General features: G+C 42.9%; 1 protein-coding gene across 1 annotated transcript in view; it reads right to left on the reverse strand.

Annotated features, from left to right (window-relative positions):
* The window catches only part of Xrcc5 (X-ray repair cross complementing 5), a 49,094-nt gene that overhangs the window by 16,549 nt on the left and 10,920 nt on the right, over window positions 1–21,625 (reverse strand). The window contains exon 4 of the mRNA XM_059278116.1: window positions 2,146–2,255. Coding sequence (XP_059134099.1) covers window positions 2,146–2,255 — 110 coding nt within the window. The remainder of the gene's footprint in view (window positions 1–2,145; window positions 2,256–21,625) is intronic.

Here is a 21,625-nt window from a genome sequence, read left to right on the forward strand (position 1 = left end):
AGGTATCCCTGGAAGGCACAGAGCTGCTCGGAGCCACACAGATTCTGGCAGCTTAGAACTTTGTTTTTAACTTCCAGTGCAGACAACTTCAAACAAAACAGCACTTTATAAATGCTCATGCAGCTCAATACGCTGACCACCTGACGTCAAGAACTGACAATTTATCCAATCTGTGTTTCTTCTCGTGATTACCAGAGACTGAACACAGAACCTCGTGCACACTGGTCCAGTACTCTCCCACTGAGTTACCTACAGTACTCCAGCAGCAACCCAACCAATCTCGTTTTGTTTACACCCCTATCTCACACAGCTCTGGGAGTAATTTTAAAGTAAATTTCATCATATTATTTCAATTATAAATATTTCTGGATGTCATATCTAATATATATATATTATATATGTCATATCTAATACATATATTTTTTAAATTAAAAAACATACTCATCTTCACTCCTTGGAACATGCCTATAATCTTAGCACTGGGGAAATGGAGGCAACGTAGTGAGAAGTTCAAGGCCAGCCTCAGCTGTACTGTGAGCTGTTTAAGCCAGTATGGACAACTGAGACCATGTCAGTAGTCAGGAGACTACTGAGAAAGGGAGAAAAGGAAAACACATCCATTATACATCAGGAAATTTAAGAGGGCCGAAGGAGCAAAGAGCCACTTGATACTTTGTTTCTTTATATGAATTTCAGGTTCCTTAAAAACCTAATTTTCCTGCTTAAAGCAGGTCTGCATGAGCTGGACCGATCCGTCCCCAGTCTCTCCTGCTCCTCTTCCATCTTGCTCCCACCTCTGCTGTGGTGATGCAGGTGGACATGGGGCCTCATCCACACCAGGTTACAGAGACAGACGGTCCACCCAAGTCCTAACCAGCACCCAAGTCCTAACCGGCACTGATCCCGCTTAGCTTGCGAGATCAGACAAGACTGGGTGCCCTCGAGGCAGTACAGCGCCCTCGAGGCGGCACAGCCAGAGTCTAGCTCTCTTCTCTAAGGCCCACACTGCTGGCGACATTCTTCCGGAGCTGTGGTGGCAATAAGTACTGAAGTCGGAAGTTCCATGAAGCCTGGGTGAGGGGGTTGAAAAGCAACACATCTTACTTCTCCCCATTTAGCTGATTCTTTCCCCACTCCTCTGAGGCATCCTTAGTCTTCTCTGGCTTCTACTTTTCCAAATTGTTGTTGTTGTTGTTTTTAATTTCTAGGGTTTTTGGATCATCTACTTCTGATGACATTTTCTCATTTTCTTGTCATTCTTTGTATGAACCTACATTATTCAAGTATTAATTTGTTCATTCAGCAAATATTTAATCAGCACCCACAAAGAAACACACTCTACGACTATGTCTACTTTAAAAATACACTTTCTATTTCAAGTTGGCTCACTTCTTGCTTAGAGGAATAAAGACCCATAAATTATCTGGAAGAGGTTTATAAGCATTTTCTTTCTTCCTTTCTTTCTTTCTTTCTTTCTTTTTTTTTTTTTTTTTTTTTTTTGTTGTTGTTGTTGTTGAGACAGGGTTTCTCTGTGTAGCCCTAGCTGTCCTGGAACTTGCTATGTAGAGCAGGCTGACCTCCAGTTTGGAGATCCATCTCCCTCTGCCTCCTAAATGCTGGGACTAAAGGCGTGAGCCACCACCACTCAGCATAAGCATTTTCTAAAAGTTCCTAATGAAACGAAGAAAATCCACTTAAAACACTGGGAAATTATTATTGTCTATCGGGTTCTTTGTTTCTTCTGGTACTCATACACCTACTCGTCTTTGTAAGACCCCCCTCAACAATCACACTAATATGTATTTCCTAACAATTGTCCTAAAAGAGTTGGCTTATCCTTTATAATGACAGGGCTACCAGAGGTTACAATGGGACTTTCCTCAGTTTGCTAAGTAGGAGCATGAAGCCTGGACACTGGTATCACAAAAAGCTTAGCTAACTCTGAGGGATGAATCTGCGCCCCGCCCCCAACTGCCTCCATTCCTCCTGAGTGATGATAACGAGAGCTGCAGTGAATTTAGTCACGCCTCTTGGCACACTGTACTGTTCACAGTGAGGACGGCGCTCCCGAAACCCAGGCTTATTTTGGGGTGCTGCTTGCCTCTGCCCTTGCTGTCGGGGCAGAAGATGGGTGATTACGGTTACCTGAATGGCCTCCTCCCGGAAAGCTTTGATGCACTCCATACTCTTCATAAAATACAGTGTCTCATTGGTATCCAAAAACTGCTCGATGCGACTTATTAGCTGGAGACTCGCTAGAACGTAAGACAATAAACGTATTCTCTTAGATGTGAGGGATGCTAGTGAGAACACAGCACAGTTCTTGGTGCACAACTGTAAGGGTGACCTCGTGTTCAAGGGACTCGGAATCTGGATGCATACAGCCAAGTTTCTGTGAGGAGGGATAAGATGCAATATTCTACCTCAGAAGTCTATATTTAAGAACTTTGGTGCTGCGCACGCCTTTAGTCCCAGCATTCAGGAGGAAGAAGCTGGTGGATTTATGTGAGTTTGAGGCCAGCCTGGTCTACAAAGTGAGTTCCAGGACAGCCAAGGCTACACAAAGAAACTCTGTCTTGAAAAACCAAGGAGAGAGACCGAGAGGAGAGAGAGACCGAGAGAGAGAGAGAGAAGGGGGGAGGGAGGGAGGGAGGGAGGGAGAGAGAGAGAGAGAATGAATTAGCAGAATGGCCCCCATACTGCTCTCCCAGAATTCTGTTCTCAACACCCACATAGGGTAGTTCACAACAGTCTGTAACTCTAGATCCAGGGAAGGCTGATGCCCTCTTCTGGCTGCTGTGGGCACTGCACTCACATGCACGTACTCGCACACAGACACATACATATACATAATTAAAAATAATAAATCTTTTGAAGAAAGAAATCTGGCAATACTTGTTATTTGTCAAGAAATAAAATTAAATTTCTAGAGTGCTTAGGATTACAGCTAAGTATTCGTTCTGGGGTGTCAAACACTAGGTTGTAGTAGGATGTTTTGTTTTGTGTTTTTGCTTGTTGGGTTTTTTTTTTATTTTGGACAATTCAAAACTACCTTTCATAATATATTCACAGGGAATTTATCCTCCAGTTCTTCCCCTAACTCTGAGACTCAGAGTAACTCAAACAGTACCAGGCAATGAAAAGTAATGAGCTAGGGACAACCTACCTGGTACCAATCCCAGATCACATTAGGGAAGAGCAGGCCACATTCATCATCAGAATGAGCAATCATTACTATCTCTGTGCCCTTCCTGGACCTGGATATTTCCCGGGCTTCTCAGCACTGCACTAGCTCTGGACACTTAATGAGCAATAGCTGTTAGCAGGCAACATGTACATGCCTCAGAAAGCAGAAAGACATTGCTAATGGTATCATTTTCAAGGCAAGCTGCAACTTGTAGCTGCCTCACAAACAAAGACAAAAGGAATTCTTCAGTATGAAAAGTGCAGAGGAGAAGAGAAACCTGCCCGGACCTAAGCTGAAGCAGAAACCAATGAAACATGAATGTCATGGCCTCAAGGTGTACTCTGCTTCGTCCCTGAAACCACGCACTGCCTGGCTGCTTGACAATTTAATGCGGTATGGCCACGATATTCTAAGTCTGCTATTTCCCAAAATCATGACCTCATTTGAACAGTCTGTTTAAAATGTATGTGAGAGCGCAATACTAAAGCAAACTGCTTTTAAGAGTCACCTGTGAGGGCTCAAGGCCACTAACTGTGAATCAGAGACCCGGAGCATTGTTCAGTGTCTTTCAAAAGACCTGAATCAACGCCATCTACTCATTTCCTGAGGACCTTAAAGCATGTGGAAAGGATTTAAAAAAAAAAAAAAAAACAAACCTGAATAAAGCATTTTTCTAAAATAGCCATTTCTCAGGAAAAAAAAATATCCCCAGGAACCATTCCATCTCTCCTACCAACCCAGAGATTATGATCTCCATTACTATAAAGCATTTGACAAATTTGAGGATTAAAGAAACACTTCCCTATGCAATTTCAGAAACCTCCCCGAATGTGTCCTCCAGCAGTAAATTAATATCCAAGTACAATGCAAAGGACAGACGGCATGGTCCGATGGCCTTTCTGAGGTAAATAACACAACCCTGATTATCAGCAGGACAAAACCATCTACAAGAAGCTCAAAGCTAACAAAAGCATTTTCTCTGTTCTGTGTGCAAAGGTAAAGCCTGGTGTTTCTAACGCAGCTCACAACAGCTTCCTTTCACTGACAGTCCGATATAGAGTTCACCTGGCATTATATATCTTATATATACTATATAGATCTCACATATAACACCAGGCGGTGGTGGCACACGCCTTTAATCCCAGCACTTGGGAGGCAGAGGCAGGCGGATCTTTGTGAGTTCGAGGCCAGCCTGGTCTACAGAGCGAGATCCAGGAAAGGCGCAAATCTACACAGAGAAACCCTGTCTCGAAAAACCAAAAAAAAAAAAAAAAAAAAGATCTTACATATATTATATGTATTATATATCTAGGCACAAATAAACCCCTTGAGAGGTCAATGACACTAATCCCAAATATTCCAAGCTCCGTTTCTTCCAAGATGAGAATGAAGAATCTTAGGAAGCTGTAACCTAACTATTTCTCTTTGCTTCATTTAACAATGACTGCATTAGCTTGTCCCATTTAGTATTTATTGTGTAACTACTGTGTACAGGACGTGATGCTATGTTCCTTAGGATTCAATTAAGTCAAAGGCAGACACCTTCCCTTTGAGGACTGTACCGTCTACTGGGTAATGTAATATACGCAATAATAACAATAGTAATAGTAATAATGGGGTATAAATATGAAGAGGACTATGAATGTTGTGAAATAATGTTAACTTATCTGAAAAATTGTGTATGGGGCTGAATTTTTTCAAATTCTTGGTGATTATAGAAGGCACCATCAGTGAACATGGCTCTTAACTGAGCAATGAAAAGTAGAAGTTGGCTTTTTTCCAACAGAGCCCAGGGAGATGCCTCAGTCAGAGTACTTACCATGTGAGCACAAGGATGTGAGTTCAGTTCCCCAGCACCCCTGTAAATAGAGGACCCTAGGGCATCCTGGGTAGCTACTGTAGCCTAATTAGACTGGTGGGTTCTGGACTCAGTGAGAGACACTATCTCAGAATATAAGGTGAAAAGTGGAGAACCCAAAGTTAACCTCTGGCCTTAAACACACACATCCACAGGTATATATACACCCATATGTCCATATGTATACACACACACATCTACATGTATACACACACACACACACACACACCACACATGGGGGGAGGGGGGAGAGAGTGAATATGAAGAATTGAGGTGGGGAATGCCCAGAGTGAGTGGACAAGGGTAAGGGAAGACAAAGGAGTAAGACTTAGACAGAGAAACTGGAGGGAGGAAGTTTCAAGAGCCTGTACGTGTGAGGAGGGTGGAGCTTGACTCCTGGGAAAGAGCAGAAGAAGAAAGGGTCCAAGGCCGAGGCCTTGGGAATGACAATATTTAAAGACGGACGCAGGAATGAGAGCTGCAGGGGACCAAGAAGAAATAGTCAGAAGAAACATAAAAACCAGGACTTGGATCATAGACATTAACAGAAGAAATAAAGAAGAAAGATGTCCGCGTCTAAACTTTTACAAAAAAGCTACAAAAGGGCCAGCGAGATGGCTCAGTGGGTAAGGGTGCTTGCCACCAAGCCTGGTGAGCCGAGTTCAATCCCTGGAGTCCAAGTGATGAAAAGAGAGAGTCAATTTCTCCAAGTTGTCCTCTGCATGAGCACCATAGTGTGCTGCCCCAGAATGCCACACAAAACAAAGGGGGGAAACTACAAAGAAACACATGTTAAAAGACCAAGGACTGGGGGTAAGACTTACGGCAGCTAGTTTACGAGTAAACAATGCAGAGAGGTACTGAAGTGTTTCACAAAAACCACAGCCTCCCTACCCGTTTTATCCTGAAATATGAAAGAATACACCCCCCCAACACAGAGAGAGAGAGAGAGAGAAAGAGAGAGAGAGAGAGAGAGAGAGAGAGAGAGAGAGAGAGAGAGAGAGAGAGAGAAAGTGAGAGCAAGCAGCTTAGAGAAAATACTCAAACTCAAACCAAGCGAATATCAAAATCAAAGCCGACCCTCCACCTGCAATGGTGGCATGGTGAAGAAGATGAAGATGTCTAACACCCAGTTTCTAGTTGAGATTGAAGTCCTCAGGACCTGTGAACATATGCAGATCTAGTCTTTCATGTGTACCTGTCTGACTGCCTTGTCCTTTCCACAGGACTGAGAAACTCGGGCAAATAAACACAGCAGCCTTCCAACAAACCCAGTGAATACAGGGAGCTGCATTCTGCCCTTCTAGAAGCAGGCAGTCATAAGCCAGTGCATCTGGCCCCATTCTGAATTCTGCCCCTTTACCTAGACCATTTTGTGGTTCACTGACTATAATGAACCATTTAACACCAGGGCACAGCTGGGATTGATAATGCCTTACATACTGAATATTAGGGAGAGATGTGAACAAGATCTGGGGCTTGTCCCATTTCCCTGCCATCTTTCTAAAAAATAAAATCAAGAAATGACAAACTTTCCTTCCTAGCTGGCTAACGCTTTGGCTCCTCTGTCCTGCTGTATGAAAGAAATGGCTGATCACCAGGTGCTTTTCTCTGCTTCTCCAGCAGTAACAGAGCTAAGAGACAGTCTTCATACTCAGGAAGTCACAGACCCAATTAGAACGCACTAAAATGTTCAGAATTAGACAATGACTCAGTAATACTTATTAGTAGCTAATATAAAAAATGGCCATTGAAAGGACCATCCATTTTAGGAGATTACAGACGGTGAAGGGCCTTCATTATCTTAGGGAGTCTTCAAAAATATCTATTCTTGATTCAGGTTGTATATGGGCTTAATATAGTATCATAGTTGGGGCTTCTATTGCTGCAATGAAACATCACAACCAAAAAGCAAATTGGGGAGGAAAGGGTTTATTTGGCTTACAATTCAGCATTGAATTGACTAAAGGAAGTCAGGACAGGAACTCAAACAGGGCAGGATCCTGGAGGCAGAAGCTGATGCAGAGGCCATGGAGGGGTGCTGCTTACTGGCTTGCTCCCCATGGCTTGCTCAGCCTGCTTTCCTATAGAATCCAGGACCACCTGCCCAGGGACGGCCCCACCCCACCATGGGCTGGGCCCTCCACCATTGATCACTAAATGAGAAAACGCCTTACAGCTGGATCTCATGGAGGCATTTCCTCAACTGAGGCTCCTTCCTGTGATGACTCCAGCTTGTGTCAAGTTGATACACAAAACCAGCTAGTACATATTGCAATACAGAATCTTGTTCATATGTGAAATGAGCCTCAATATTATCACGCATTTATGTCACATTTAAAGGATACCCAGACTCAGAAGTGTTCCATCAGAGGAAAACAGCAGACTTTTCTTGTTTTATCTGAATATATGTCCTCCCTCTAGAGAAAACATTCAACACCAGCCCAAGTCTACAAGACAGACTACCTTCCTTCTCAGTGCATGGTATCAAGGGCCAAGACACCTGGGGCCATAACATACTCTGTCTCTTCTATTGACCCACTACCTCTGACCTACGAAGGCGTTTTCACTCAAATGAAAGAAGATAACTATGGGTTTTTCCTCCTACCTAACAGAGAAAAAAAGGCAACAGACTCATTCACCTGTCAAATATCACATATAACAAATGCTGAAGGCATCCTGAATGACTTCATTGAGCCCAAGCATCATTCAGGATGTCTCCCAATTGAATTCTCCTTACCGCTTCAATGCCTCATGGGAAGTTTATTTATTGCTCATTTTGCAGTTATCAGTGGTAAAGTCTTTTTTTTTTTTTTTTTTTTTTGGTTCTTTGAGACAGGGTTTCTCTGTGTAGTTTTGGTGCCCTGTCCTGGATCTCACTCTGTAGACCAGGCTGGCCTCAAACTCATAGAGATCTGCCTGGCTCTGCCTCCTGAGTGCTGGGATTAAAGGCGTGCGCCACAGCTGGTTAAGTCATTTTTAAGTGGTAAGAACAGATTTATATTCCTAATGACAACTGTATCTTAATTTTTAAAACTTACAAGGCAACAATAAAAATTTAACTGTTTAAATCAAATAAACATGTTAGGCCACTCATTTTTAGCAGAATAAAAGGGAGTAATGTTCAGCAGCAGACAAAACTCTAGGCAAGGAGTCAGTCACCAATTAAACCCACACATAAATTACAACCCTGCTTTCAGCCAGAAAGCTGGACGGGATATGTGCTTGGTAACAAAAGGGAGTCCGTGGTGTCGGTTTAAACACAGGCAGCTAAAATGAGTCAGATCACAAAACGGCTTCCCTTTCTGTGTCTCTTTAGGGTATGAATCGGCTGCCGTGGGTAGAACTTGTGAGTCTATCAGCGGGGAAAAGAAGTCCCTTGAAACATTCAACACAGGACATGTAAACGCAAGCAGTCGTTACTCTCGTGATGAAGAGCTATGACGCCAACTGAGAATGTCCTGTAAGGCAGCACACAGCGACAGCAGGAGGCCTTCAGCACCCTGTGCCTTGTGACAAGAAGAACAGAGAATGTGAGGGAACCAGAGCCTGGGGACCTGCCCTGCAGGAGGCAAAGTCACAAAGAACCAGAGATGCTGCCGAACACAAAAGAGGACATCCTCTCCCACTGCTCCTTCCTTTCCCTCTACCAACCTTCTGCCGGTTTCCTGCCAGAATCTCCCTCTGACTGAACCCCCCCGCACAAGTCTGTAGACCTGGGGAAATGGCAGGGGCCACCTCAGCCTCTCCGTCCCTTGACCACCCAGTGCACACGGGGTAGAGTGAGGTGCGTATGGAAGGGCCACCTGCTACGCGCCTTATTGTGAATTTACCAAAAAGACCCCTCATTGTTTGAACTGGACATTTGCAGAACTGGATGTCAACAAGACATTGTTTGACATACATAACACACTGGATGTCAACAAGACATTGTTTGACATACATAACACAGGAAGAACAGCATTTGCTGCATTTTCTCTTGGCTTCCTAGTGAAGTGGGACACAAGAAAACCCAATTAAGGGACTGAAAAGGTTCCCCAGCATATCTGAAGTTTTTTTGTAAGCTTTACTCTACAAAAACAGAGCCACGCAAAAACAGCTCGTTTTACTAATTGTAACACCTTTAGCTAAGTGGCATACATTTCCTTTTTCTTCAGGTTTAACACGGGGAAACAGCAGCAGTCACCCACCACACACCTCATGGCCGTGGAAACAGACAGAAGAGCCTAGAAGCAGCAGACTGACTTCCCACTGGACCCAGATAAAGCACAAAAAGGAAGTATTTCGAGTATTTCTTTTTAAATGACAAAAGACAGGCTGATTTGTTTCTTAACCTGAGATTCCAAGAAGTTTTCCTTGGATGTCTGTGCACCTGGCTCTAATACTCCTGTTAGAGTTTGTATAATCTCCAGGGAATATTCTTATTGGAGAAAGAGAAATCAGAAGACACAGAACTACAAAAAGCATAAATTTTATGAGCCTGAAAATGGCCTTTCAAATTGCCTGTTCAAGCAGCAGAAGACAGAGCTTGCCCTTTGCCTCTTGTGTCCTTTGTCCCTGAGGAACTGCTCTTCGGGACTCAGCCTCATCATCCCTCAGTTAGCACGGGGGTGTGGCTTCCTTGTAGAAAGAGTAAAAAGGCCAACAGGTACGCCAGGCTCTCCACCACCATCACACTATGTGTGCTGGGTAGCAGGGGAAGCTGAACTAAGAATACGAAGTGCTGACCACCTCAAGAGAAGAGGTGCAGCCCTGGATTATGTTATTATTATTATTATTATTATCATTATTATCATCATCATCGTCATCATCATCCTCCTTGTCATCATCCTCCTCCTCCTCGTCACCTCTATCCAATAAGTGAAAAACTCAATTACAATCTCCCATCTAAGCTCCACAAGTTCCATCACAGCCCATTTTTTCATGCTTAACGATTTTCTCATTAAATGCAGTAATTTCTTACAAATTGCACTAATAAAAGCAAGTCCTGCTGGGTGTTTCCTCCCTTTTTAAATGCTGTCTTTTCATTGATGTGTTAAATTAAAACCCCAGGCACCAGGAGCAGAGTAAACCCAAAGTCTTCATTGTCAGGGTCTATTCCTAAGGACTATGAGATCTCTCTTGTTTTTTTGTTTTTATTTGTGCTAACTGTGGGTTCTACTTCTGTAGCTACAACAAAGGAGGATGCTGAAGGCTTCTTGACTTTAGTTTACTGTAGAATAAAAAAGGTAGCGTGAGCTAAGCAAATACTAGAAAAATGGCATCTGGTTGGGTCACTGGCTGTAAACTCACCACACATGAAAAAGCATGACAATGTATCATTTTAGAACCTGGAAGGACAATATTCATCTTAAGCAGTTTGGTTGTAAGACCAGATCTCTTCCCGGGGTAGGTGGCAAATTTTAAATTTCATGATCAATGGATAAACTCCACAGAATTTTATGATCTTGCAATTTTTTTCATTAAAAACACATATGTTAAACATTAAAAGCCCATTAACATTTCTCACAAGGCCTGAAGGTCATCAATTAATACAAGAAACATAGTAGTGAAATACAGAACAAAGAACATCCTCTCTCTAAAATGATTCATTTTCTCTAGCTCTAGAAAAAAAGAAGGAACATATTTGAAGCAAAAAAGTCACACCATGCTAACACATGAAAGAGACCAAAGGAAGGACTTTCTCTTTAAGTAAGGAAGAGATTTCTTTGGCTCGTTTATGTAAAGTATACACCATATGTTTATGTACTGTATATGCCATCCTCCTGAAAGGATGGACTGGGCTTGGGGTGAGAGGCAGGAAGGGAACAGAAAGATGGGTTCTACAAGTTCCCAAGGTCCTAGAACTCTGACACTTGGCAAAAGTTACTAAAGTAAGAGATATGGAGGAACTAAGAGCCTTACCATCTTGATTTGATCCTATTCCAGACGGGCAGTAAGAAGAGAGAGGATGCAAAATGGCAGTGTTTTGTAGTAACTGGCATCATACCTGAGTATGATGCTGATGTCGTCACCTAGTGCAGGGATTAAGCCGAAGGAACCAAGTAGCCATAGTAAGAGCACAGCCAAGAGGAAACAGTCTGAAACAAGAGCCCAATCTGGCAATCGGATCCAATTAAAACTTGGTAATTGAATGAAACTGGAATTCATGTATCAGTTGAGGATGTACAGTGAGTGATGAGTCACACTCCACACAGGCAGGCACCAGTTGAAGATGCTTCTGTGCACACTAGAGGCAGAGGCAGCACCCTGTTTATACAATGCATAAAGAATTTGAGTCGTTCCTGAAATATCAGTACTAGACATTTTAGAACAACCATATTCTACATAAATCCTCTACAACTCCATATCAACACCCTTGGTTAATGCAGCACCTCTCCTTAAGAACCTTCAGATCTCCTTTTTCTCCCATTTACATTTTTCCTCTATTGTTTAATGAAGAAAGTTTAATATTTAGAGTTCAAATTCTAGAAATGCTATATTTCTCTATGTGGTAGCTAATCTTCTTTGCCAATTCTACTAGACTTGGAATCACCTAGAAGACGTATATCTGGGTGTGTGGTTGAGGGAGTTTAGAGTTTAACTGAGAAAGGAAGAGCCACCTTGAATGTAGGTTGTTGTTGCAGTGGTTTGAATATGAATGGCCCCCATAGGTTCATACATGTGAATGCTTGCTAACTAGGGAGTGGCACTATTAGGAGGTGTGGCCTTTTTGGAGGAAGTGTGTGACTAGGGGTGGGCTTTGAGGTTTTCAATGCTCAAGCCAGGCCCAGTGTCTCTCTTTCTCCCCCTGCTGCCTGCTGATCGGGATGTAGCACTCTCAGCTCCCTCTCCAGAACCATGTCTACCCGTGTGTAGCCATGCTTCCCACCATGACCACAATGGACTGAACCTCTGAACTGTAAGCCAGTCCCAATGAAATGTTTTCCTTTATAAAAGTTGCCGTGGTCGAGGTGTCTCTTCACAGCAATAGAACACTGACTAAGACAAGCACTGTGGACTGGGTCCTAGACTGAAAACAAGAGAAAACAAGCCGAGCCCCAGCATCACCTCTCCCTGATTCCTGGCTGTGGCTGCGGCGTGGGCAGCTGCCTCACATCCTGCCTCCATGTTTTCCCTGCTACTCTGGACAGCCTCCCTGCAAACCGTGAGCCAAAATAAAGATGCTGTTGTCAGGGACTGTGTCCCAGCCACGAGGAAAGGAACTCGGTTATTACAGTTCTTCTTTCATAGGTCTTGGATTTGGGAATTGATTAAAAGAACCAAAGAAAAAAATTGCATTGCAACTCAAAGATTCAAATTCCTGTTACTTCCAAGCTCTCTCTGGTCTATTAAAGTTAACAACAGAAACAAAGTGACTCACCATGAGCTGGCAATAAGAAAATACAGAAGACACTCTGTCTCACCAATGGTGGACTAATTATATTACCATGAAAATGAAGCATACTACAAGAAAATGATGACTAGGCATTGCTCCCTACAGGTTCTCAACACACAGGCATTTTCAGAGTAAGTCTGGGGAAGAGCAAAGATAACTTTTTTTTTTTCTAAAATAGCATGAGCAAAGCATAGAGAGGGAAGGGATCTACAGGATCCCTTTTTGGTTTGAGGTCAGGGTTCACAGAAGAGACCACGAGAACGATGGGCCAGGAATGGCAGCCTGGGACCAGACCGCAGCAAGTCTTAGATGGTGAACTGATTTCGAAGACACGAGGCGTGATTAAAAAGGGCTGACCCACATACTATAAGCTAAATCTGCACAAACACATGGGCTAGACTGAAAATAAGAACTCTATGGATAATTAATATAGGATGCTGGAACTGACCAGTGGTGAAATAATGACAGCTTGAAATAGCACAGTGGTTGTCAGGATGGAAAGGGAGCTGTGAGAACAAATTTAGAAATGAAGGGAATTGAGAACGACTACAAAGTGGTCTGAAATGGTCGTCAACAATAGAGGGACAAAAATAACAGACACAGCAAAAGATGATTTGGGGTAACCTGGAGTGGGTCACCCCCAGGCTGCAGTGTCACGGGGAACACTTCTTGGCCCTCTTCACTACCTTTTATGACCTACTACTTCAATTCTTCCTCAAACTGCTGTTCTCGGGCACCTGGACTCATCCAGTCTGCCTTCCCTCCTACCACGCAATAGCTCGCCTGCACTCCCCCACTACTGAAGGATGGCACAGTCTCAAGCCTTTATAGGTCATTTCTGTTGGGGACCTCCCCAGAAGTACTTAGGTCCAGCTCTGGGTCACCAACTTAATATGCTGCTCTTGTCTCATCAACAGCAATTCCTTCTAGATCCTCAAGTCAAATATCCTGGGAGTCACTCTTGATCTCTTTCCTTCCCCCAGACCTGACCAGCATTACTGTCCACTGTACTTGGGTCTGACTCGTCTCATGAAGTCTTGCTCCCTCCACCCTGAGGTTTAACACAGTTATCTGCCTGTCATGTCTACCCTGCTCACTGAGGCATAAGATGGAAGCCAATCAGATTGCCTTCTACTCATCACCTGTCAGTGGTTTCCCGTTTCACAGAGAGTACACGATCTGAAGATCCAGTGCTCTCTGATACGTGCCCAGCTACTGCTCTGATCCCTTCTCCTACTCCTGTCCTCCAGGAACCATAACGGCTTCCCCGAAGGGGAGCCATGCACATCCTGCTTCAAAGGAACATGATGCTCCTGCCTGCAAACTCACACCACAGATACTCACTGGACTCTTTTTCCCCCCGCAACAGCGAGGCCTTCTCTGATCCTTCAGATAAAAGCACAAGTCTCTTACCCCAGAATAACCAGGTCTAGCACTCTGTTTAATTTCTCTTTATAGTACTGTAATCAATTGTATAGTGCTCTCCCAAAATTCATGTCCTTTTTAGAATCTTACAATGTGACTTACTGGGAAATAAGACCCTTGCAGACATAATTAATATGAGGATACTAGAGTGGGTTTGAATCTATGACTGGCCTCCTTATAAAGCAACAGCAAATTTAGGCACAAATACTTATGGAGAACTCCGTATTAGGAGGAGGCAGAGATCTCACTCATACATCATAAGCCAAGAGCACCAAGGATTGCCAGATGTCACCAAAAGCTACACCAGAGCCACTAAAACACATTCTCCCTCAAAAGAAACCAAATCTGCCAAACTTTGACTTCAAGCTCCCAGTCTCCAGAATGAGGAGATCAATCGTGTTGCTTTTAATTTTTTTCATCAGTACATTATTTATAATACTTGAGTGTCCAAGAATGCATCTACAACACAACTCCTGTACCTAAGGCTCAGGGATCATTCCTGAAGAGGAGACAGAAAGACTGTAAGGGCCAGAGGGACAGGAAGTTTGCTGTGAGATGTGTCCCCTAAAAAATGTCAGAGAAACTATACAAGGACAAACAGTCTTCCCCAGGGAAGAGCACACAACTCATTATCCAATACTAAATGATCAGCCCTAGAAACACACACGAGTCACAGCTTACAGGCTGAGCAGGTTGCATTTATACATGCATATGCATACACAACAACAACGAAAGAAAAAGAGGCCACTGATTTGAAACAAACTTCTGCCACTCAGCTTGTCCTACTCTGCTCCGGGGGCCCTAGGAAACTACTAGGTGCTTATCACTACTGTTCATGCACAGTACTTTATTTGCTATCTGTATATGTCTTGCTATCATAACTGGCTCACAGAAGACATTTGCTAAATTCACAAACAAATGATCCAAGTCTCATTGTTTGATCCTCTGAAACCACATGGTATGAAGATGCCTTCTTGGAGTTCCTTTCATTTAAAATAGCACACTGTGTATTTGGTGCTTGCTATTCCCTTAAGGAAATGGACAGCCGAGAACTCTTTTACCACGTCTCCTTTAATTTACAGAAATGGAAACAGTTTCAATGAAGCTCTATGGAATAGGAAAATCCACCAAGAATAAGCTACACAAGAGACTATATGGAAATACAGGTGGTGAGACATGACCAATATGATCATAATATATGTACACACACTGTCTTTGTTCCTTTTCCTGTTGCGGTGATGAATTACCCCAGCAAAAGGAGAAAAGGGTCTATTTTGCTCACAGTTCAGGTTACAATCCTTCACAGTATGGAAGTCAAGGCTATAAGAACTTGAAGCAGTAAGTGACATCACATCCACACTCAAGAGCATTCATATTTGTCTTTGACCAGATTGCTTCACTCTTACACAGTCCAGAATTCTCAGTATAGGGAATGGTGCCACCCACAGTGGGCAAGTCTTCCCTCCTAGTTAACATAATCAAGATAATCACTCACACACTTACCAACAGACCAACCCAAGCTAAACAATCTCTTATTGAGACTCCTTTCGCAGACTGTCTCACAATTATCTAGAACTCCAAACCAGGGAATCCAATACCCTCTTCTGACTTCCACAGGTACCAGGCACACTTGTGGTAATACAGCCTAAATTATTCCGTATGTATTTTCTCACATACATACAGAAAAAATATTTACACAAATAAAATTTCCAAAATATTTTTAAATTTTCAACATATATTACCTCATTAATATGACCAATTTTTATTTTATATGTCAATTCAAAAATCATTTTTAATTTTATTTATTTTGGTTGTCCTTTGTTTTCTATTTTTTTTTCTTTTGGCCTCCATTAGGTATGTGTACCTTGTGCCTGCCTGATGCCCACGAAGACCAGAAGAGGGCCCAGCTCTAGGGGATCTGACGCTCTTTTCTGGTCTCTGCGGGGTCCTACTTTTACACACATGGCATTCACACAGAGACACATGCATATAAGTAAAAAAGCTTTCAATGAATTTTTAAAAATAGATTGAAGAGAAATGGAACAAATAATGGGATAATACAGCCTGGATTATTCTATATTTTCTTTTCAGTACATAAGACAAATAAATTGAAAATAAACATGAGCTGAACAGGAATGGCACAAAAGAAGAAACAAAGGAGAGGCACAGCAAACCTACACGTCTGGCTAAGACCTGACACACTGAAGTATCTACCATCGCTACATCTTTATCCGTTTCCCACAAGTAGTGACCTTTATGCGCGGATAGATTCTGAAATCTGTGTGATGTCTGCTACCCCAAGTGACCTCATCCCTTAACGATATGAATGAATTCTTCTCACGAAGTAGAGAGTTCTGAAAACAAGAATAACCTTGTAACATGTGTATCTAAGCTTATTTTTCTAAAAACACCCTGTCTTACCTGAGCCGACCATGGTTTCTTTTTTGTACCGTGTAGAAACCCACTTCAGCCTCTTAGTAAGTGAGGCGAGACAAAGATTACAAAGGTCTCACCAGCTCGAAAGCTCTCGAGGTGAATAACTTTCAATACCCAACACTTCACGGAAAGCACTAGACAGGAAATCAACCAAGACATGCATCTGTACAAATGATCAGCCAAATGGCCACTTCTGGGGCCCCTCAGCTCGCAGCAGCCGAGGGCACAATGCACACTCCTTGTAAGCCAAAGGGAAGGTGTCAGGGCAAGCTATGTTAGGCCATAAGGCATCTCCACAAAAGGCCTAGCACCATTCCAAACGCTTCCTAATCATGACAGAATTCAATTCAAAATGAACAGAAAGTGGGCAAGTTCTCAACATTTGGAAGTTTTAAAATACATTTCTTGCTTGGCAGAGTGGCACCTGCCTGCAATCCCAGACCTTGGGAGGCTGAAGGAAAAGGAATGTGAGTTCAAGGCCGGACTAGTACGTAGGATGTAGTAGGTTCAAGGTCAGCCTGAACTACATAGTGAGACCTTGATTCAAAAAGCAAAACCAAACAAATAAAACATACAGTTTTAAATAACCCAAGGGTCAAAAAAGATCATGAAAGATACTAGAAATGTTTGAATTGAATAAAAATAAGTACACAACACAGGACAATTTAGGATGTGCAGCTAAACAACTGCCTGGAATGAATGTATAGGTGTAAATGCCTGTATTTTTTAAAAAAAGAGGTTTTAGGGGCTGGGCAAATTGCTTAGTAAGTTGATGGTGTTTGCTGCGCAAACGTAAGTGTGACTCCCAGAATCCACATGAAAAGGGCATGAAGGATTTCACTTGGGATCCCTGCTCAGGGAGGTAGTCTGGTGGGTCACTAGAGCTTGCTGATCAGCCAGCCCAGGGAACTTAGGGAACTCCAAACCACTGAGAGGCCCAGTCTTCAAAACCAAGATGGATACTGCCACGGCCCTCGGCTGCCACGGCCCTCGGCTGCCTCCCAGAGGTTGAAAGTAAGTCCCTATTGCTGAAGACACCATCTCTTAGGACACAGGACCAGAGATCTGAAATGGATCTGACCCAAAAGCCTACTCCCTGAGCATACTGCTCTTCCAAAGGACCTGAGTTTAGTCACATCAGGTGGCTCACATCTTCCTATAACTCCAGCTCCAGGGGATCCAAAGCCATCTTCTGGCCTCTGTGGGCACCCACACATGGAACACACACACACACACACACACACACACACACACACACACACACATAATTAAAAATAAAAATAGCTTTTTAAAAAGACAAGCCACAGACAACATATTTGCAAATCACATTTGGTGAAGAGCTGGACCAGAACATACACATCTTACTGCATCTCAGTAAGACAAACCAGTTAAAAGTCATCCAAAAACTGGAATGCAAGTTCACCCAAAAAAGAGAGACAAGTAGTTTACAAACAGCTACACATTCAAACCATAAGGAAAGACCCCAACAGAAGACAACATTGGTTATCAAATATCTAAAGAAATTGAAATACGTTTTGCATGTGGGGATGGTATGATAGGCTTCTTTTCAAGAGTCTGGCTGCTTCTGAAAAATTAAAATGGGGGTCAGTGAGATGGCTCATTGGGTAGAACTGCCTGACAACTTGGGTTCAATCCCTGGAGGCCACTGTGGAAGGAAAAGAACAGCCTCTTCTGACCTCCATACATGGCATGTGGCAAGTATGCACACACTCATGCACATACAATAATGATAATAATAACAACAATAATAATAATACATTTTAATTTTTTTCCAAAAAGTTAAACATGCACAAACCACACTTACATACAGACACCAGCACATCACTATCTGAAACAGCCCCAACTGGAAACAATCCAAGTGTCCATCATCTGGAGAATGGATAAATAAAATGTGATATTACTGACCAGGTAAGCAGGTAAAAGATAAGGTTCTGGATTCGTTGTTTTACCCAGGAATAGCAGTCTGCTGAAACACAGGAATCAACTCCTGCTATACATTCCAATGTGGACAACATCAAAACATGATCAGTGAAAAGCTGAATGCCGAAGACTGCCCTGGACGGCTCCATTTAGATCTTTCTAGAAAAATCAAGCCTGCAGTGACAAGAAGCAGTTGCTCACAGTGGGACGAGAAGCAAGAACTGACTACAGGCAGACACGAGGAACTTCTGGGGACACAGAGATGTTCTTTCACTGGATTGCAGGGTCAAAACACGGCTCTGTGACAAGTAAAACCTCCCCAAAACGTACTTACGAGGAAACTTCACACCAGAAACGCTTACTTCAATAAAGCAGTGTGAGTAAGTACAACTTGTGAGGAGACTTCTAGAGCTCTACCTCAGTGGGGAACCACTACACGTCTCCACTACGGAATGGCTACCGAAGCTCGGCTGGAAAATCAGCCCCGATGTACACAAAGACTGCAGGCAGTGGCAGCCCACAGCTCTCCAGGAAGAAGGAACGGCTCGTTCCCTAAGAGTCTGTTTTTCTGCTGTTTCCACAGCCATCTCCGCTGACAAACATTCCTAATCCCTGCTGAAACGCTTCTCTATGAGAATCAAACTCCCTTCCCACTACCCGGCCAAAGAAGCCAGTGTGCCATTTTTAGTTTTAAGCTCTATGTGGCTACGCATGGACCTCAGGGGGACTAACTGTACCAATTACACTTGCCATTTCTTCCTGCGTCAGCGTATTTTTGGCCTTGGGCTTGCAATCTGAGAGGAGAGGACCACACACTTTTATTACATTTAAGTGAGACTCCAAGCTGTTTCTCGGCTCCTCTCCACACATTTCAGCTGATTAGTGCCTATTTCAACAAAAGTCTGACATCCTTTCCTAAACATCTTAATTGGTTAAGAGCTTCTGTCGTTTGCCACCAGCAGTCCCTTTAAGTCATTGATTAAAGCAGTTTCCACATCAGCACAATCTGAAGTCAGTTCCTTCTTCAGGCAGCTGGGCCTGAGAAGCCATCTTTAAGACGGCCCAATTCAAGCACCCAGCACAATGCTCTGCATGACAATCATCTATCATGCAAGGAAGGTTCAGGAGCTATAGACAGTGGAGGGGAGAAACCAAACTGCCACGAGTCAGGACCTCACTGTCTTGTAAATCGTATCACGTGCATTTCACTGCAAGTGCGAGGTCGAGCAGCAAGCTGACTGACATACCGTTCCTCCTACAAAGTCTGCACGTCCGCGGAGAGCTGTGCCCTGTCGCGCTGGTGGCAGAGGTCACCAGTGCAAGCTCGTGGTTCAGTGTATAAAAGGAGTGTCTGAGTGGACTCTGGCCTCTTCTAGTTATCTGTGCAGGGAAGTCAAGAATAAGATCCACCTTTTGGGAACTGGAGAGATGGCTCAACTGATTCTTCTTCCAAAATACTTAGGTTCGATTCCCAGCACCCATGTGGCAGCTCACCACTGCCTGTGACTCCAGTTCCAGGGGATCTCATGGCCTCTCCTGACCTTCACAGGTACTACACACAAGGTGCACAGACACACATGCACATAAAATATGCATATACATTAAAAAAAAAAACTCAAAAAAAATTGTTACATTTTCAGCCAGAGGAAAGGGTGTCTTTCTCACTTCTAACATAAAATGGAAACAACAACATCAGAACAAATCTATTCAGCAAGTTCTAGGTAAGTCACTTTGAGGAAACAGAACCATCAGAGATACGATTGCTGTGGGATGTTACATACAAACTTCCCGTAATGCTCTGAAGAGAAAGGTACGTGCTCACTTCGAATGCAGGCATCACAGTGCCTGTTCATTTTTATGCTACAGGCATCTCTCTTTCTTAAGGGACAGCCAGGACATTCTCCAAGAGCCATACGCTCTACTTAGAGATTTTCTCATTCACAGAGTAGCAGGGATGAATTTAAGAATTTTAGAAGCCGAGAATGTGTGGAAGCCTTTTAGGAGTTGTTGAAATGTGAAAATGCATTCAGACATACACACATACACATACACACACACACACACACACACACACACACACACACGTACATATAGGAGTTGTTGAAATGTGAAAATGCATTCAGACATACACACATACACACACACACACACACACACACACGTGTACGTACGTATATATGGGGAGTGTGTGTGTGCACATGTTCATGGGTGGAAGTGTAGGCACGTGTGTTGTGTTGTATATGTGTGTGTGCATGTATGTGTGTGTATGTGTGTGTGTGTATGTGTGTGTACACACAAACTCAGGCCATGCAGTTTGCATGTAGGTACTTACCATTGAACCATCTTGCCAGGCCTCCTCTCATAGAACCTGGAGTTCAACAATTTGCCTAGGCTGGCTAGCCAATGAACTCCAAGCATCACTCGTCAGTACTCCCCAGGGGGTTACAAGCATACCTGGCTTGTAACCATGCCTGGCTGGGTTTTTATGTGAGTGCCAGGAATCTGGAACCTGGAATCTGGTCCTAATGCTTGCCTGGCAGGCACTTTACCAGCTAAGCCGTGATTCCAGCCCCTGAAAACACTCTAACGACAGTTACATGTGCACGATGGTCTTTAGTTCCCATATAATGTCATTTCTAGTTTCTCTTTTCATCTTTATTTCACATTTCATTTTAATTATCTGGCTGATAAGTTTTATTACACTAAAATGTACACTTCAGGGTAGTGGTGTGTGCCAGTTTAAGCTACAGAGGGCCTAAACTGACTCTCGGGAACTGGATACAGAGTCTTCCACACATCTGCAGTAATCTGCAGAAAGCCATCCTAACAATTCTGGGCCTCCCTCCACCAATGTGGAAGATGACTCCAAGGGCCACTGATGTGTAATTACTGTGTCAAATAGTAACACATCTCTTCTGCGGGTCCTTCAGGATTCCAAATAGCCTTTTATGTTCAAGTAAGACGACATGTCCTGATAAATGATGCATGAAATAAGCCTGATACTCAAGTTCTGACTTAACAATTTAAATCAAGTCAAAAAAGAAGCGAGTGAAAATATTTAATAAAAAACATAAATTATAGTCTACACCTCAAGAGTTGGCAATTGTGTGTTCTCTCTCTCATGACTACATGCATCAGTGCTACTTTGGGAAAGGAATAAGAAAGTATGTCACACTTTTTTTATAAAAAAAAATGTATGGATCTGAAGATGTTTACAAGTTAATCCGTGTATTTAGCATATATATATATATATATATATATATATATATATATATATATATATATATTAAGATGTTCAAATATTTAGCAGAATTTTTTTTCTTAAATTGACAAGTTCTGTGTTGATAAAGGCCACATTTTTGGGTTTTTTTTTTTTTTTTTTTATTTGTTTTGTTTTGTT

The sequence above is a fragment of the Peromyscus eremicus genome, chromosome 13, assembly GCF_949786415.1.
Source record: "Peromyscus eremicus chromosome 13, PerEre_H2_v1, whole genome shotgun sequence".
Lineage (NCBI taxonomy): Eukaryota > Metazoa > Chordata > Mammalia > Rodentia > Cricetidae > Peromyscus > Peromyscus eremicus.